The sequence below is a fragment of the Carya illinoinensis genome, chromosome 1 (genome assembly GCF_018687715.1).
Source record: "Carya illinoinensis cultivar Pawnee chromosome 1, C.illinoinensisPawnee_v1, whole genome shotgun sequence".
Taxonomy (NCBI): Eukaryota; Viridiplantae; Streptophyta; class Magnoliopsida; order Fagales; family Juglandaceae; genus Carya; species Carya illinoinensis.
The window spans coordinates 47,801,884-47,821,957 of record NC_056752.1 but is presented as its reverse complement, the minus strand read 5'-3'; the positions used below and the strand labels follow the sequence as shown (position 1 = coordinate 47,821,957).

Below are 20,074 nucleotides of genomic sequence, written 5' to 3'. Positions count from 1 at the left end.
AATTTAAGATTTACTCGTGTTTGATTAAAAATAAAAATATGATATTGATATATGAATAATAATATATTAATGTTTCTAGAATATTAATATCATTTATTGTATCATAATACTCATTAAGTGTGAGTCGTACACCCTTTAATGACTAATAAATTATAAAGAGAATATTTAATTTTACACATTTAAGGAATAGAGCCGGGATTCAAATTTTGATACCATATTAAATTGATGGTTGTTTGAGAAAATTAAAATACATATGAAGCCAAAGTCAGATACAGAGCTGTAACAATAGTTAAGACCATATCAATTATAAAAGAATTTGTGTATAAGTGAAACTCTAAATACAGTAATTAACTTGTGATATGAAAATTTTTCTATATGTATCAGATTCCAAAAGGCTTGAGATCATATATTTGCCGTTACATAAACTCTAAATTTCGAAAAAAATTACTAAGAAAAAAAAGAACACATACACACAAATACGAAATTTCTTGTAGTTGAATAAATAAAATCACCATTTATTCTAAAAATTTAACCTATATAAATTAAGATTTCTGCTTTGATATCATGTTAAATTATTATAAATTTTAAATTGATAAAAAAGATAAATTTAATTATTTGTAGTATATTCTTAATAGAGTTATTATATTATTAAATAGTGTGTAGAGTATACAATTTACATCATTTAAATTGTAATTTTGTATTTATAAAATTCAAGCTTTAAAATTTATCTCTTCCCTACATCACTTTAGAGTTATAAATTCTTCCTAGAAAATTTGAAACAACATTCACTTCCTAATCATCTACATCTCTAATAAAATAGGCAAAACCTTAAAGCAAAACATGTTTTAAATGAATAAGACTAAACCTTAAAATAAAACATGTTTTGAAGAAAAGGAAAACGATAGCAAAAATATAGTTTTTTTTTTTAATTATTATTATTTTTTTAAATGTTTTTATTTATAGCAAAAATATAGTTGATAGCATGCATGGTGGTGAAACGATTGCGGGTATGTAGGTTCACAAGGACGCTGCTACTATGCTGCTAGTGTTTATCGTTCGGCGTATTCTTATATAAATTATATTTAAAAAATAATAATAAATATTAAAAAAATACTAATATATTAATAATTATTTCTTTAATTATTAAGTAAAAAATTTAAAAAATAAATAGATAAAGGGTGTAAACAAACAAGAATGGCAAAACCATGGGCATGATATATTATCCCAGGGACAATTAGTGGAAGTACAAGAAGTCCATTTTCAGATCGATAGCCCTTTTCTGTCACACTATTTTAATTTCTGCTTCCATTAGTAAAGTTAAGAAAAAAAATTATAAAAAAAAAAAAAAGAAGAAGAAAAAGAAGAAGAAGCAAGCACTCGATTTCGTTGAAAACAATCGGATCATTTTTAATAATGTAAATTTTAACCGGTAAATCAGAAAATCGATCCGAACCAAATTGAGTAGGTGGAGTCGATTTGAAATCGATTTTTAAAATGTCAAAACTGGATGGCCCATTTACTATAATATATATTTAATTTAATTTTTTAAATATTATGTATAAAATATTATATATAATTTTTATATATAATAATATAAATTATAATTATGTGTAAGAAAATATTATTATAATTTATAATATAAAACTTTAATCTTAAATATGAGAATTCATTTGATCGTTTTTTTATAGCATAATTCTTTTTACATAACATATTTTCTTCATTTTATTGAAATTGAAAAATCGGCAATATGGAATAAAAAATTAATAAAATTGAAAATACCAATTTAAAAAAATAATTAATAGATAATCAATTTTAAAAAATATAAAATCGGTACGTCCCGATTCGGTATAAATTTTGATTTTATCGGTACAGACCGTTACACCCTGACTCATTCCTACCCTTTTCTTCTCAAATTTCTACCCACACAGTACGCCCACGCCATACCCTTCGATAGCCCATCACCACCACCAACGCCACCGCTACTACCGGCCGCGACAACTCCCTTCCAGCGACCTAATTACGGAGCGCTAGAGCTCACTTTCGGAGCCAAGAACTGCCACCCCCCTCTCTAGGCTCGACAATCCGTACAATACTCAAGGTACTTTTCTCAATTTCTTCCCCTTACATGTTGGATTCCTGGCTGTATCTAATGGGTTCTTTAAAAATTTTATTTTGGGTTTTACACTAGTTCTGAATTCGTGTGAAAAATCTCTCCTTCGCCCTTCTCCCCTCAATTTCTTTCCGTTCGCTTCCCCCACCCCCCCCCCCCCCCCCCCCCCCCCCCCCCCCCCCCCTCCTCTTCCAAAGGGCCTCGATTGGTTTTTACATGTTAATTCTAAGAGTGAGTTTGTTATTTTGTGGTAGGATTGAAGCTTGTTGAGCCCTTTGCTTGACAATGATATATACAGCGATTGACAATTTCTACTTGACCGATGAGCAGCTAGAGAACTCACCTTCTAGGAAAGATGGTATAGATGAAGCGACCGAAACTGCCCTACGAATCTATGGCTGTGATCTCATCCAAGAAAGTGGCATCTTGCTTAAGTTGTATCCTGTGTTGTTTATTGGTCGAGTACATGTTCGTTTATGGAATTGCTTCCTTTTCCTACATTTTTTTGGTTCCGTGTTATTTCCTTAAGTCTTCTTACTTACAGGCCTCAAGCAATAATGGCCACTGGCCAGGTTGTATTCCATCGTTTCTACTGCAAGAAGTCATTTGCCCGCTTCAATGTGAAGGTTGGAACAACCCCCCACTCCCCCCCAAAAAAAAAAAAAAAACAAAATCATTTTCTCATTCTTTGCTAAGACACAGAGAATAAAGAGGAAAGGACTTTTAAAGTACATTCTAGTTTCATATTGACTACACACCTTTGCTAGGCCAAATAGTTGTATTGAAAACCATTGAATTAAAGTCCTAGTTTTCTGGAATGGTTTTTTCTTCCTACATTTTCTTGACAACCAATGCTTGTTTTATTGACTTGAAACAGCCCAATAGCTTTATGCCCATGTTCTTCATCTTAAACTTATCTGCTATGGGATAATGTCTTGCAGAAAGTTGCTGCAGGCTGTGTGTGGCTTGCATCAAAGCTGGAGGAAAGCCCTAGGAAAGCAAGACAAGTCCTCATTGTTTTCCATAGAATGGAATGTAGGAGGGAGAACTTGCCCATAGAGCATTTGGAAATTGGATCGCTGGTTAGACATCCGCCTTCTTTTTGTTTGGAATTACGTTTACTTATAAAAAAAAAAATGTTTGGAATTACGTTTGTTATTTTTTATTGTTTTCTTCTTTTGTATGCATTGTTTCCTTTCTGGCGTCTTTGTAGTATGCTGGCTTTTTGTCTGGACAAGTGGTTGATTTTAGCTGTTCAAGTGTTGTTTTTATTTTTTTCTTTAAAAGTCCATTTTCATGGTTTCCTATTTCTTTGGGTTTCTTTTCTAACAGAAATATCATGAGCTCAAGACAGACTTGAGTCGAACAGAAAGACATATATTGAAGGAGATGGGATTCATTTGTCATGTTGAACATCCTCATAAATTCATATCTAACTACCTCGCCACCCTTGAAACACCTCCAGAACTGACGCAAGAAGCTTGGAATCTCGCAAATGATAGGTACCTTCTGCAAATAAAGTACTTGTAGATATATCTTCCATTAGTTACTACATAACCTATGTGCTTTGTGTTCTTATTATTTTGACATCCATTTAACACAAAAGCTTTGCATCTCTAGAATTTGCTTACACAAATTGTGGTAGACTTGATCTACTTTTCATGCACAAATTGGCATTGGTACACAATAGAAAATAAGTAGTAACAATAACTTCCAATGAAGGACTTGATCCCATTGGCTCTTGTGAAGTTTTGTTTACATAGAACTATGGTAGACTCAAATATTGCTTATTTGAAGATAAATGGGCCTACAGTAGAAATGGCACTTGTCAAAATTGCTGACATCACGTGATTAAATTGCTCCTTTTGGTTTTCTCAAGATGTCATGAGCTATTGAACTATTGTTGTTGCCAATCAGGTCATGCTCCAAGTGTAGATTCGATTTGATTTGAATCTTTCCACCTATTCTTCTTCTGGTTGTTATTTATGTAGAAATAGCTATAGAATCATAAAAATTATTTTATTTTGTTCCATACTTCTAATTCCTGCATGTTCCTAATTTTCAGTCGCTGGAATAGAATCTACAAAATTAAGATCGACCAATACTAGAATGATGCAGAAATACTTCTGTTTCTTGGTAGAAGAACTTTCCAAGTTACTAACAATCAACCCACCACGAGTAATTTCTTGAAAGTTGTTTATTTGTAACCCCACTGCTTGAATTTGGTGCACTGGATGGAATTGCATTCAACAATATTTTATAATTTTAAATGATGGTTAGAACTCCAAAAGCATATTTTTCCTTTACCCAATGAGAAATACTTTAGCCACAAAGGGATTACACAAAAGTAAGCTCACAAGCTGATGTGGATTGATGCAGTACGTCAGATTGTAAAGTTACTTTTATTATAAAGTAGATCTAATGGATCATATGAAGTCACATAAGTTTTTGAGTTTATTTTTGTGTACTCTCTTGTGTATGTAGACTTCTATTCCCCAATTGTTTGTAGCATTTTGACCTCTGATTCTGACATTTTTTTTATTTTTTTCCTGTTTTACTCTATGGCTTATACTTCCACTGCTAGGCTCTATTTATTGTATACTTCTGTTTCTAACATCAAAATTTTATCAGTTTGCGTACGACCTTGTGTGTTCGATTCAAGAGCGAGGTTGTGGCCTGTGGGGTTGTCTATGTTGCGGCACGTCGGTTCCAGGTACCCCTTCCTGAGAATCCTCCATGGTGGAAGGCCTTTGATGCAGACAAGTCTGGGATTGATGAAGTTTGTAGTGTTCTGGCTCACCTGTACAGCCTTCCTAAGGCACTGTACATTCCAGTCTGTAAGGATGGAGATTCTTTTACATTTTCTAACAAGTCAAGGGATTCGCAATCTCAGTTTGTACCCAAGGTATTATATCTTATTCTTGCACTCTTATAACTTTCATTGGAAACATTGAGCTTATGCTAATATGTTGTTTGCAATTTTTCAATGAGAAATGATATTTGTAGTCATGGATTGTGCAAATGCCGCGCAGTTTTTTTGAAAAAATTGAATTAATATGAAACCCACAAGGAAAAAAAAAAAAAAAAACTAACTTTTTAATTGTGAACTCCACTCTTTTTCAAAATGATTGTGCGGCACTTGCACACTCTATGACTATATGTAGCATTACTCTTTTCCAATTGCCAATCCCTTAGGGTTTTTTTTCCAAAAATTCTAATTGTGGAGTTGGCTTGTTAGACCACTTGATTTTTGGTTATGTTACACCATTACTGATGCTCTTTCTAGAGAAAGAATGGCAATTGTGAGGACTGCAGAAAACTTGTTTCACCAGATGATGGCATGTATTGAAACTATTATCTCCCAATGAGACTAGAATCACATTAGTAAGGCCAGGTTTTTATGTCATTTCTTTTCTGTAGGAGGTTCAGCAGACTAGCCCTACAGCTAATGCCAAGCCAACTTCAGCAGCAGCTAATCCAGGATCTGGTGGATCCAAAGATGTATTGATAAGAGTAGCCATTGACAAGTTGAAGGAGACTAAGAAAAGTGATGATGAGCCATTGAACGTGCCTGTTGAAGGAGATGCTAGAGAAGAGCCCATGCTAAAATCCTATCCCGAGCACAGGACAGAGGCAAGTAGGGAGCGAAATAGGGAGAGAGAGAAAGAGAGGGAAAGGGACAGGGAAAGGGAGAGGGAGGACAGAATAAAGGCTCGTGATCGTGATAGGGGCAGAGATTCTGACCGGGAATGGGACCGAGAGGAAAGTGAGAGGGACAGAGATAAAGTCAAGGATCGCAGTCATCTTTCTAGGGATAGAGGAAAGGATTCAGGTATGTTTACAACCATTTTTGTTCATGAACCTGATGCCATCTTTAATATGTGTTACGGGTGTATCCTTGAAATTTGAATGTAGCGTGGCGCCCTTTTCTTTTGTTCTCTAACATTTTCTAATGATGTCGACTTTGTCTTGTGGATGCAGGAGGACGCTCAAGACACCACTCATCACGAGGTATGTGCTTGTTTCCCCTTTGGTATTTTGTAGTATGGGTTCTCGTTAGACCATAGTTCCTTTTATCTGAACCCCTTTTTCATTTCAGATCGTGACTACTACAGTTCCTCTTATTCTTCAAGGGAGAAGGATCGCCATAGACATCGTTCATAATCTTAAACCTGTCTTTGAGGCATGTTATTTGTATTCATTCATCTCTGTAAGTCACGTTTGGCCTGCAGGTAGGAAATACAAAGTAGTGGAGGAAAATGAAAATATGCTTCATTGAAACAATAATTACTGTTGACTGCAGATGTATGACCTGATTTGCAAATCAACCTCTGTACAAGATCAACTGTTGATTTTGTACACAGCTATCGATAGTGCTGCTAGTACAATTAGTTCTACATTTCGTCTCAATCAAAATGCTTGGAGTTTATTGTACTGGGGTATAATCAGTACATTTTACCCCCTTTTTTTTTTCGTTTCGCTCTAAATTCTGAGCTGTTTCGAACTGTTCAGACCATCCCAACTAGAATTTGCATTCTAGTATGGAATTTGATTTATGGCATTTGTGTGCTTTTTTCGTTTAAACTCAAATGGTGTATATATATATATGTAACCTTTTAGTTCTTGGTAGCATTGTTGTAATTTTGAGTATGAATGATATTTTTGTAATTTTGAATCTGTTCCCTCATTTTCTCCTTGCTTTCTTAGCCCTGACATATATTTTCTCTCTTTAATTTTCATTTTGTTTAACATTTATGTTGTATGAATTTTCAAATTTTGTTTCAACATTATGCGTTCTGTTGTGGTTGTTCATTAGTCGTTATGGTTTGTTTCTCGTGGGTTTTAACCTATGTTCATTCCATAATTCTATAATTTATATATATAGCATGCAAACCCCTAAGGATTGGCTGGATCAAGCGGTAAAGGCCTTAGGCTCGAGACATATTCCCCCAAGTCTAAGATTTAAATTTTCTTGGGTGTAAACAATCTTTAGGGGTCGAGAGATTTTTTTTTGAATTATCCGATGTGTAATTATGGAAAATTTCTTGTTGAGGGTCTGTGTGCCACCGGGATTAGTTTGGATGTTGTTCCTCGACATCTGGTGTCAATAAAAAAAAATATATATGATATGCAGTACTGTATACAAAAATTTTATTCTAATATCGAAATATATTGGAATAATCACCCTAATAATAAAATTCAAGATTTTTATACAGCACATGATCTTGTAGCGTTTTTCTCATCTTATAACGTATGTACCTTTCCTACTGCGTTGTTGTTACTCATACTTTACGCGTTTAGCTCTTTTATACGCTAAACCCTGAACTCATCGAGAACCGATTATAGAATATAGACATCCCTTTCTCTAGAATATGAATGTTACGTCCAACGAAGGCAATGGAATTAGGAATCAGGAGATCAAGGAAATATATATGTTGCATGCGTGCTGGCCGGGCGATTTAAATTCCACTGATCTAACAGTAAGAAATTAGATGGATGGATGCATTCTTAATTAATTAGGTGGATCAGAAATCTTAATTCACCTTTCTTCAAATTAAATATAATAAATTAACAATAATGATCAATCATGCATATGTACCCGAATTCCCATTTCTCAATTTCCTGCCCGAATTCATGTATGTACTTTCCGTGACATCAAACATGGCAAGAAAACTGAGCAAAAAAAAAAACTTAATTCCTTGAGATCATGATCAGTTGATCATCATATATGCATTCAACGTAAACATAGAAGAGAAATCCTAGCCTGCACGATGACGATCATCTAAAAAGCTCCTGACTGAGATCAAATCATTCAGTTTGCCACGTTTCTTTTCTCACCCAACTAGAGTTATCCCAGCTATGAAAGAAGCCATTATCCTTTATCAGCCAATACACAGTCTCATTGCTTAAATCTCTTTGGGGCTGAAACGCATGCCAGGAAGCAAAGAATCTGAACCATACAGCTTGACAGTAGTATATTTCATTTTTTTCAACCGTCCACCTGTAATCGTCCCCGACTTTGAGCACCTCCTCCCCATGCCGCACCTGCATATTTTTCGACTTGCATTGGATCTTCAACGGATATGGTGAGCTCTTTGGCAAGCTATTCATGACATGAACGACGGTCAAGTTATTGTCTTTCACAGCAGATGCTATTGCGAATAAATTAGCAGTAGTGCATGCTAGAACAAGGAAGACAAAGCCGCTCTGAGTTGTCATTTTTGTACGTGAAGACGGTCATGTACACTGCATGGGATTAATGCCCAGATCTTCGACTAACTATATATAACAAAATATCAATGGTGGGGAGTGCTACTTGCATGTTAGTTTCCTGAGATCTTGCTGATTCCCCTTACCCTTGTGCTGTGAGTTAATATTATTAGAGAATTTTTGGAGAAACTTATGGATTGTCGGTTAATTAAAAGAAAAAATAAAAAAAGCCAGCTTGTCTCTGGTACTGTAATTAAAATTCTGTTGGGAGTACTCCTATTTTTATCTATTTATATCGTACTGCACCAACTTGGGAAAAAAAAGTCCTAGGAAACCCAGATCAAAGCCAGAATTAGATCATTCTCTCGTGTTATTACTCCATGATCTTGAGGGTACTTTAAGTTGGAAAGACAGATATAGCTCGAAACTGGACAAAAACCTGACACAGACCTTATCGAGAAAATAAATGATCGAAGGCAAAAATATTAACCAATTAAATTAAAGTGAAGTGATACTAGTGAGATTCATTGCATGAATATTAATATGAAAAAATTTAATTGTAAATATAATTATACATTAATATTTGTATTAATTTATTGTGATTGATTAAAAAATAATACTAATTTAAATTTTAAATATGAAAAAATCAGTATTAATATATAGATTAGTATATCACTTTACTTGTATGTAGTAAAAATTTATTAATATATAGCAATATTATGGTATTCATGTAGATTTTCAAGCAAGCCACGTCCATGGATCTGTTACCGAAAGCTTAATATAATATATAAATATTTATATATATATAAATGCATTCATGATATTAACCGTTATATATATATGACTTAATTTCTAGATTGCTTTTCTTGCACTTCTAAGTATATTATATATATATATATATATATATAAAAGGTACGGAAATTCCGGTACCATTGTTGGCAGAATTGGTAAGCAAATTACTCTTATTAATTTAATCTTGTAATTACTAAAGAGTTATTGAGGAGGTCAAAAGAACATAAATTTAGATTAATTTCCCTTGCAATATTTACATGCATGTCTGGATTCGGATGATCTTCACAATTTATTGCTTAAATATTCACTATTGATTTCTCATTAAAATGTTAGTGTATTTACATAATTAATATTTACAATTATATCAACCCAATATATATTAATAATTATCTTCATATTTTATGGTATTTTGCAAGTGATGAATATTTATGTAAAAAAAAATTCTCGACATTAAGCTACAAATGGAAGGTGCTAAAAGTAAGATGATCGATTTCGACAGGAATGGTGTTAGTATTGTACGTTTACGGGGTCTTTTGCAATCGGACTATTTGAAATTGTCTTATTTAGATAGATAAATCTTAACGTCTTGATTGCTTGTATATGATTATTCCTCCGCCTTATCGATAGTTTTTTTTAATAAAAGTTCTACTTTTTTATTTTATAAAAAAAGAAAAAAAAAACTACAAAATTTAGTGCCATATTAACTGGAGGGCACACGATCATCATCATTCATTATAAGAACAGTAACGCGCCTCTACAGATGGGTTGGGTTTGGGTGGATTAAGTTGGCAATTGCCAATAGAATTTGAGAGACCGAGGCTCAAAAAAAGCATCAAGATTCAAATTGCCATACATCCACTATACGCAATTTTAACCCCATTAGAATGGTGTTGGGGCATGCATAATAGCATATATGCCCGGTCCTATCGAATAGAAGAAGCTAGAAAACTGTTGAAGGAAACAGTGCAAAGATAGAAAGATCTCCTGGAAAGAAGTCTCTGGATTCCTTATGAGAAAGAGACTGCTGCATGCCCCTATAGCTAGTGCAAGGCGCCTTTTTCAAGATATTGAAAATGCCTGTTTTGGTCATCTCTAGTGTGGCACTTTTGAAAGTTAAGCTAGCTAGCTAGCTTTAACGCAACTTGATGATGATCAGCTTCTAACAGAGATCACAAAAACTTCTCTGGCCTGATGATCTCCATGTGGGATGCAACAGTACTAATTTAACATAGATAGGCATGCGTGACACACATTAGTTTTTTAGGAAGCATTGTGATCATGATCATGGGTTTCTGAAAATGACTTGACTAGATGAGTACTGCACCACGATTACTGACCTTTCATGTATTTATATGCGCTTCCAAATAAAAGGACTACACCCACGTCTTTGTCAAAGGCCGGCCTCACTTCCTCGTATGATTTATCTCACGTCTACCTATCTATCTATCTATCTATCTAGTTGGTCAAAATTATTTACGAGAAAAATAATCCATGAATTAGGAGATCATTGTTTTGAACTCTAAGCAGGAGACATGATTCATGTAGTACTTGAATAAACATATATATTTTCCTAATATTCCTATATATTAGGTTAAGGAGCTAGATCTATAAAAAATCTATCGCTATATATCTTTACATACTTTTTGATATTGTCTTTTGTCTTTTTTTATCAACCACGTACGATTGAATCCCAGAGTCTATAACTTCTACTTCTAGCTCATCAAGATTGGCGTTTTGTGCCTTTAAAGTTGAAATGCATAAAGCTGATGATCTTATGCTCATGCATCAGTCATTCAACTAGAAATTAAAGCTAGCTAGGATGGAAAATATCTGGCTTTTAGCAGATAATATATATGATTAATTCAATTTCAGTGAAAAGTTTAACCTAACCTTGCTGTTCGCCTGTTCTTTTCTCGTGAAAAAAAATTGAAAGCAGCTGATCAGACTACATAGTTCAACCATGATGGCAATAATTAGCAGCAATTAGATAGGAAACGTGTCCGGATGATGTAAAGCTCAAACTTGATAGCCATGCCAAACAACAAAAAGAAAGAGGCTACACAAAGATATTGAAGTCTTGCAGAAAAGAAAGGAATGTCTATATATTTTTTTAAAAGAAGAAGAAGAAGAGGAAGAAGAAGAAGTCTAGATACAGAAAATATGTCTTCAGTCAAGGTCTCTGAAACCCGCAACTTCTGCTGACAAAGTATCTGATCAATGAAATCCTCGGAGAATATATATATATATATATATATAGCACAGCACAAAGCAAGCCTGTCTCTCATTTTTCTCTCTCCAAAAACAGCTAAACTAATACCAGGAAAAGTCCTTTTTCCAATTCACATCATCATTGCTGAAATAAAACCCATCCTCTTTCACCAACCAGAAGCACTTCCTAAGAAGGCCGCAGCGATAACTGTCCCTTGGAACCTTAAACGCATCGAAACTCTTCCTCTTTTGGTCCCATTTCATGGTGCAGAAGAAATGAGTAGAGCCCCAGAAGTTGGTCCTGACAACCCAGCTGAAATCGTCGTGCTCTTGGAGTGCACGTCCACCCATATCACCGTCTTTTGATGTACACCAAATTACCAAAGGCAGAGAGGAGTTGTCTGTGAATCCATTCACCACCCGCACCTCATATTCCATGCCGTTTAGGTGCTGTGGTTGTGATATTAGAGTGAATACAACAAACAATGCAATTGCAAGGGAGAGAGTGAGCAAAAGACTGATATGAACCTTCATGATGTTGTTGATCTGTTACTGGCACTACTGGCACTGGCACTGGCACTGGCCTTGGCTTGGAGTAATAAATTTTATATGTGTCAGTTTATAATATTCCTGTTTTTACGTATTTATATTTAATGATATCAATGCGTATTAATTGCAATACAACTCAAACCACATTAATTTCCAAAACATGCTAATTTTATGCAAATTAAGCCAGCCAAGTATATTTCATTCAAAATCAATCACCCAAAAAAGATTGGAATCATACGTCCTAATCTCGTGATCTTTTCTCTAACATAGCTAGCTAGTTGCATTTTAATAGATTATGAATGATATTTGTAATCGTAGTTATGCAAACGTCGTGTAGTTTATTTGAAAAAAATAAATTAATATAGAATTTACATGAAAAAAAATTAATTTTTTTAATCATAAATTTTACTCTTTTTCAAAATAATTTCGCGGTATTTACATATTCCATAACTATATATAGTATTACTTTTTCCTAATAAGAATAAATACTGTAATTTTTTCAAAATCCAAACCATATATTGCTAGATATTACATTTTTCATATATCATAACTATTAATGTGTAGTTTAGATAGTTAGATGAGATGAGATGATTTTAAATAAAAATTAAAAGTTAAATAAAATATTATTTTTTAATATTATTATTATTTTAAAATTTGAAAAAAAGTAAATTTTTTATTATATTTTATATAAAAATTTTATAACATTGTAATAGTAACATGAGTCAGAAGTAAAACCATTTCTATATCCAAATGTGAATTAAAAAGACTTGTATCCTTTTAGGGTATATTTGGGTATAATGAAAAATATTAAGAAAAATTATGAATAATAAAAAAAATAGAATATTAAATAATAATTAAAAATAATAAAATATAAATAAGATCGAATTATTCTAATACAATACAAATCATTTTTCTTTCTTCCGTTATTGACTTGTCAAAGGCCATAGGATTTTAGCCCTACTGGCTACTACTAGGTAAGCTTTTACCTCAATTGTCCATAAAAATAGCCTCATGACTTTGGCCTCGACTGCTTTACGAATTTAGAATAGGACGGTGCAACAGGCACGTTGGTGGCTTCCGATAAGTAAAAACAAATTTTTATTTTTTTAAAATTATTTTTTAATATTTTTAAATATTTTAAAAAAATATAAAAAAATTATAATAATATTAAAAAAATTTCTTAATTATTAAAAAAAATTAAAAAAAAATAAAATAAGGCTAACGATAGCCCCAGCAGAAGCCACCAGCAATGAACCAATCATTTTCCTTTAGAATAAGAATTTATTTCTGCTCAATTCCATACATAACTTTTCTGGTTTAGCCATATATCCTGTATCATATGTTTCAATGGACATCACATCGGAACCTCCTTTTTGGATAACGAGATAAGAAAAAATTTTTTAATTAACTTTTTAAATCTTATTTAAATATAAAATATTTTAAATTTTAAAATAAAAAATTATATTAATTTTAGAATATTTTTATTTAACATCTTTTTTTTCTAAATCTAATAAAATATTTTTATTCAAACTATTTATTACTATTTACATAATTATAAGATACTTTAAATGTACAAACGAATCCTTAAAGGTAAGTGATCGAAGAAAAAAATCTGTTTGCTTGTATGATTTTTAATACACATAATATATCATTGATGTGAAAGCTTTCCATATGAATTATGTTAAAAAATATCAATATTTTAATTTTTCTAAAAATTGTAATGAATCTCGTAATAATTAACATTGTTATATTATCACACCGGCGTATACATAATAAAATTCGATCTTAAATTATAAACTCAATTAAAAGAAAGTTAATTTAGTGAGTGAACAAGATGTTTAAAACATAGTATAAAATATAATTCTGCTACATAGAATCACATTTATATATTTTTTTTATGTATTTTATTAATGTGATTAGTTAAAATAAATATTTTATATTAAAAAAATAATGTAACTAATCACATTAATCGAATGCAGAAATAACACGTAAAAATGATTACACATAAAATTTTTATAAATATATATATATTTGCAACCGTAAATTATTAAATTGTGTAACTGTTGTGTAATCGTTTAAAAAAAATAAAATAGAAAACTCATAGTAAAAATTAATTAATTTTTTAGTAATAAATTTTATTTTTTTTAAATAATTATATAGTATTTATATATTTTATAAGTATATATATAATTAATTATATATAAATTTTTTTTTTTTTTTTTTTGGGAGAGAATAAAACAAACAAGTTAATTGCAGTGAAATCTAGCCAAATCCAAACGGATTATGTCATTATAAATGTATCATGTATTAAAATGCATGAGACAAATATTGGCAAGAAAGGCCATTAATGAAGTTGCCTCTTAAAAAGCAACAGATTCTGAAGATCAAAGTTGTAATGATAAAGGATAGACGACACATCTGTCCAGCAGGCTAGCTATATCTCCAGATAAGATTTAAGCGCTCTGACAAAACCATCAAGATATCAGATATCTGCAATCTCTACAGATCTTTCTAATATTTCATCTGCATTTCCAAGAAAATAAATTTATTTATTTATTATTATTATTTAAGGGGTGGGGGGGAAGCATTACACCATTACGTGGCAACCGCCAAGGTATACTCTCTATTTGTGTGGCCATTAAATATTAAGGTACCCTTGTGGTATGAATAGATTTTTGTCGTATTGTTTGTGCAGCAGGAGGAGCAGAAGGAGTCACTTCACACATTGATTCCTTCCTTTAATTCAGAACCACGTAACGTTTAGAAAAGGAAAAGTCAGGGTAAATGTTAAAAACAGCAAGGCAATTGCAAAGGCTCATGATCTATACTTTCAATCATATTCAAGGATTATTCCTTTACTCTACATGCAAACTCATTTTAATTAATGAAAATGTCTTCTTATTTTTCAATTTATTTATTTATTTTTCAATCCAATAAAATTTTAACACTATAACCAGACTCAAATGATAGTTTTAGGTGCCAATTGACAAATTAAATAATTTAAAATGCATATTAGACCAATAATTCGATGGCCACTGCTTATGGGTGGGCGGGGCCTTGCTATCCATCCACCCCCCAACATCCAGCCCCTGGGGCAGACGATGGGCACAGTTCGTTAGGACGGCGTGTGGGTGGATTCCCGCATATTTAGAAGGTACCGAGGATGGGCCCAAACTTAGCCCAGGCCCGCCTGAGATACCCCATCCGATCGCATCTATTTAATATATAATATACATGTGGGTGTGTGTATATATATATATATATAAACAGATTTATAATGAAACTACGTCGTTTTGAGTATTTTAAAATAGCATCATTTTAAGACAAAACTCTAATTATAAATATTACTTTTTTCTCTCTCTCATCTCATTTCTCACATTCCCACTTCTCAGCCACTATCCCCCTCTTCTCTTATGTTCTATTCTCCCCCTTCCTTTCTGGCTCTCATGCCTTGGTGCCAGACTGCCAGTCACCATCCTCTCTTGTATCTCAATTATATTCTCCTCCATCTTCTCTTATTCCTTTCTTTTAACTCGCGGTTGTGATCGTGGGTGACGCGGTGACAGGTCTGTGAGTTTAATGACTCACGACCGTGACAATGGGCCATATAGATCTGCCCATAGATTTTTGAAGATCTGTATGACCCATGATTGCAACCGTGGGCCATGGGTTTGTGCACAAATCTTCAAATCTATGTGATTCGCCAATTATTAGGTTTTGTTTATTTCTTTAAATTGATCTATAATTTCGTAAGTTTGTTTTTATTTTTTGTTGGATTTTATGATATTTGTCTAATTTGTTGCGTATATTTTGGCTTTTGTTTGGATTTATAAGATTGGTAAGTTTGTAATTTTGCTTTGTGTGATTTTTTATTTAAAAAAAAAAATGTAGTGTTAGACATGGTGGAGGATGGACTAGAAGTAAGGCTCGAATAAACGATTCAATTCAAATTGAATAAATAAGATATCGAACTAATTTTAGTGAATATTTTGAATCATTTACTAAACTGCTTCAATCGATCAATTCAAACCGATTCTAGCCGATTTTAAACTATTTTGAATTGATTTCAAATTTGTATTTATTTATTTTTGATAGAAAAATTGAATTTATTTTTAAGTTGTTTGACAACTAGAATTTTTCTTTTACTTTTTTATATAGAACTATGATTGAACTAAACCTATATTAACTTTTTCATCATTCTATTCAATAAGAATTATAGAAAAATTAAAAGACAAAATATAGTTTTATATTTTTTTTAGTTGAACAAAAAAATTAAAGAGATGAATGAACATTTTCTATTAAATTTATAGTTGTGCAGAAAATATTATATTTGTCATGTGTTTATAACTTAATTGTCTTTATATTTTTTTATATATAAGGCAACAAACTGTCGACCAATACTATTGAGGTTAAATACACAAATTACATATTTATTAAAATTATTTAGATTAATATTATATTTTTATTGAAACTAATCAATAAATTTATATTTTATATTCTTTTATACATTAGATAAAATGTTTGAATTGTATTAAATATAATTTTTAATACTTTTTATTAATATTAAAATATTTAATTCAAAATTATCATGAATCACCCGATTTATTGAATCGATCATTTCCTGAATCCGATTTCTCAAGCCATGACTGGAAGGCCAATCCGTCCTCCAGATTGGGCCAACCGTCCACAAGGGGCAATGCCTGGATTTGAGAGCCCAAACTGCCCCTACCCCGATATAGGGGTGGGCAGCGGGGCCCCGGAACCCGCTGCCCCATTCGCCCCGCCCCCGCATAGGGCGGGGCGGGGCGTCCGCACCGGTTAGGGCCGGGGAGGGGCCCCCCGGCCCGTATAGCCCTACCCAATGGAGGCGGGGGACGGAAACGGACTCCCCCCGGTCCATTTTTCCTCCGCCCCGCACCGGTTATATATATATAATATAATATATTATATATTATATATATATATAATAACTTAACCCATTAATGAAACGGCGCCGTTTCATTAATGGGTTAAGTTTAACCCTAACACCCCCGATCCCATTCCCCCCCCCCCCCCCACCCCGGTCCCCTCCCCTCCCGAGTCCCCCTTCGGCCTTCGCACTTGCACGAAATCCACTCCCGTCGACGCCCTCGTGTTCCCTCCTCCCTCTCGCAACCAGTCCGGCCGCCGCACGCCGTATTCCCTCCTCCCTCTCTCTCGCACGACACACGACGCCGGACGCACGATAAATTTTCTCCTCCTCTTTATTTTTTCTCCGTTGATTTTTAAATTTTTTGAGTTTTGATCGGAGATTGAAGGAAGGATGGGGTTGAATCGGAGATGGAGGATGGGATTTGTGAATTGTGTGCTATGGATTCGTGTGATTGTTTCAGATTGGGTTTTTTTCGGATTTCATTGGATTGTTTTTTTTTTTTTTGTAAATTTCATTGAAACCCTAACCCCTAAATCAATTTAGGGGTTAGGATTTCGGATTGGGACCCTAATTTGATTGTCGGGTTTCGGATTGGAACCCCAGATTGGAGTTCCAATCCGAAACCCAATTATTTTTTTGATGTATTTGGTTTTGTATGCAGTTTGCCCTGATTGTGTTGGATTGCATTTTGAATTTTTTTTTTATTTTTTGTTGGAGAATCAGGAATGTCTTCGGAGTTCAGTGATAACTCGCCTTCCTCAGCCAACACCCCTACCCCAGAAACTAACCCTACTCCTACCCCTATAACGAGTACACATTGCCCTGCTCCGAAGCCCACACAGGGCAAGAAACCTGTATCCATAGTTTGGCAACACTTTACCAAACTAGAGGGTGGTGACCCGAACAACCCACAAGCTAAATGTAAGCACTGTGGAAAAATGTATGGATTTCACTATAGGAAACATGGTACATCCCAGCTGAAAGTCCATCTAGAGGAACAATGCAAGAAGAGTCCAATTTTAAAATCCTTATTAGAGAAGGGTCAATCTAGACTAGATTTTAAAATGGCGGATGGGAGTAGTGGGGCCGGGGTGCCAACATTGAAGGGGTATACGAAGTATAATCCCGATGAGTGTAGAAGAATGTTAGTTCGTATGATTGTCATGGACGAGCTGCCTTTTCAGTTTGTGGAGGGTAAAGGGTTCCAAGAGTTTGTCTAAGAGTTGGAACCGAGATTTGTACTTTCTTCTCATCACACTGTGGCAAGGATATTAAGAAGATGTACCTCCGTGACAAAGATGTTTTGAGGGGCCAATTGGCGGGTTTGGTAGTTTGCCTCACTACCGATACTTGGACTTCAATCCAAAATATGAATTACATGTCGTTGACTGTGCATTTTGTTGATGCTGATTAGGTTCTGCACAAAAAAATTATTAAATTTTGTCAAATAACTGATCATAAGGGTGAGACGATTGGGAAAGTCTTGGTGGCCGCAATAAAGGAGTGGGGGTTGGAAAAAGTTTTGTCTTTGTCAGTTGATAATGCATCGTCTAATGATATCGCATTGGGGTATCTAAAGAATTATCTTAAATATGCAAATAAGACATTCTTGGGTGGTGAATACTTGCATGTTAGATGTGCTGCACGTATTTTGAATTTAATTGTGACTGAGGGGTTGAAAGATGTTGATGACTCGGTTGCACGAGTTAGAATGGCTGTGAAATGGGTGAGGTCTTCTCCTTCTAGATTGGAGAAATTCAAAATTGCTGCAAAGGCTGCGGGCATAACATCGAAGAATGGTCTTTGTATTGATGTGCCTACCAGATGGAACTCAACCTTCTTGATGTTGGAGGCGGCCCAAGAATATAAGGCAGCCTTTCAATTATTGGGTGATGAAGACATCCAATATGTCAAATACTTTGATGAGCACGGTGGATCACGAAAGCCTAATGATGATAATTGGGTAGTAGTTTCTACTTTTGTTGATTTTCTTGGATTATTTTATGATGTCACATTGAATATATCTGGTTCTTTGTACCCTACATCTCATGGGTTTTGTCAACAAATATGTAGGGTAAAAGAATAATTATAAGATATGCGTAGGGGTTCCAGTGAAAGGATGAGGGGGATGGCAGTGAGCATGATACTAAAATATGACAAGTATTGGAGAGATTTGACTAGAATGAATATTTTCTTATATGTGGCTGTTATTCTTGATCTCCGTCTGAAAGTTTCAGGCTTGTTATATGGGTTGAGACTTGTTTACGATCAGGTATGGACTGAAAATTATTGGTGAATTGGCCCGAGATACCCTGAAAAAATTGTATGACGAGTTTATGGCAATTAAGGATGGTACTACATCGAAGACACATACACCGACCCCAACGCCTTCTACAGACACCGTCACCGGGCCTCCTACAAAGAAGCGCAGAATGCCGTGGACTAAGACCCTCGCACAGAATCCCACACTAGTCCATTAATCTACGGAGGTCGTTTCTGAGTTAGACAACTATTTGTCAGCGGATATGGTCCAAGATGATAATGATCATTTCGATATATTAGGATGGTGGAAGAATGCCTCAAAGAAATATCCCATCATTTCTGAGATTGCCCGCTGTATTTTGGCCATCCCTATTAGCACTGTTGCCTCAGAGTCAACCTTTAGTACCGGAGGTCGTATATTGGATTCTTTCTGTAGTTTATTGTCTCCTACAACTGTAGAGGCATTGATATGCACACAGAGTTGGACGATAGGAAAGGATATTCATGTTCCGGATATTTTAGATTTTAAGGAGACCGATGAGGGTGGTGATCAGTCTAGATTTGGACCACCTGGTAAATGTTTTTTATTTTATTATTTTAATTTTTTTATATTCATTTCCATTTCATCGTTATTAATTTTAATATTAATTTTTGTAGTAACACGTGAGACGCTAGCACCTCTGCAACATAAAAATGTGCTCAAGCCCGGGCTGCCCCAACTGTCACACCCCTTGACTCAAAGACAAGCCACAGCTGACAAGTCTCTTTAGAATATTTAATTTTTAATTATTTGTTCGAATTTTGTATTCAATAATTTGTAATGTTGATACAATGTCCTTTGGACACTTTTATGTTTGTAATTTTGTAATTATTTAGCCTTTCAATTTTGTAATAACTTAGTTATTATTATTAGTTTATTACGTATTAGACTCTTAGACTAGTAACTTTTATTAGCCATAAAATCAATTACTATTCATAACACTTTTTTTTTTTAATCTTGTTTTTAATTTTTTTTTCCTTTTTACTTATAA

The 20,074-nt window shown here is 33.8% G+C and overlaps 2 protein-coding genes across 4 annotated transcripts; one reads left to right on the top strand and one right to left on the bottom strand.

Moving 5' to 3' along the window:
* Positions 1-1,879: 1,879 nt before the first annotated feature.
* Positions 1,880-6,797, top strand: LOC122279044 (cyclin-L1-1-like). Of its 3 annotated transcripts, none has more exons than XM_043089358.1 (9): positions 1,880-2,098; positions 2,441-2,547; positions 2,655-2,736; positions 3,052-3,192; positions 3,443-3,612; positions 4,742-5,015; positions 5,531-5,942; positions 6,092-6,121; positions 6,210-6,797. In XM_043089358.1, the coding sequence occupies exons 3-9, from the start codon at positions 2,668-2,670 to the stop codon at positions 6,272-6,274; spliced, it is 1,161 nt and encodes a 386-aa protein (XP_042945292.1). In that variant the 5' UTR covers positions 1,880-2,098; positions 2,441-2,547; positions 2,655-2,667; the 3' UTR covers positions 6,275-6,797. The 3 variants fall into 3 exon arrangements, with proteins under 3 accessions (XP_042945292.1, XP_042945285.1, XP_042945275.1); XM_043089351.1 differs by having other exon boundaries at positions 2,365-2,547; positions 4,742-5,010; positions 5,529-5,942; XM_043089341.1 differs by having other exon boundaries at positions 2,365-2,547.
* Positions 6,798-11,181: 4,384 nt separating this feature from the next.
* Positions 11,182-11,930, bottom strand: LOC122303158 (S-protein homolog 6). The gene has a single exon (XM_043114788.1). It carries the CDS (start codon positions 11,852-11,854, stop codon positions 11,423-11,425), a length of 432 nt encoding a protein of 143 aa, XP_042970722.1. The 5' UTR covers positions 11,855-11,930; the 3' UTR covers positions 11,182-11,422.
* Between the last annotated feature and the right edge of the window lie 8,144 nt (positions 11,931-20,074).

Coding starts and splice junctions, on each gene's coding strand:
- LOC122279044 (XM_043089341.1), top strand. CDS start 2,396: ATGATATATACAGCGATTGACAATTTCTACTTGACCGATGAGCAGCTA. Junction 2,548..2,654: donor AGTGGCATCTTGCTTAAGTT/GTATCCTGTGTT, acceptor TCTTACTTACAG/GCCTCAAGCAATAATGGCCA. Junction 5,943..6,091: donor GGATAGAGGAAAGGATTCAG/GTATGTTTACAA, acceptor TTGTGGATGCAG/GAGGACGCTCAAGACACCAC.
- LOC122303158 (XM_043114788.1), bottom strand. CDS start 11,854: ATGAAGGTTCATATCAGTCTTTTGCTCACTCTCTCCCTTGCAATTGCA.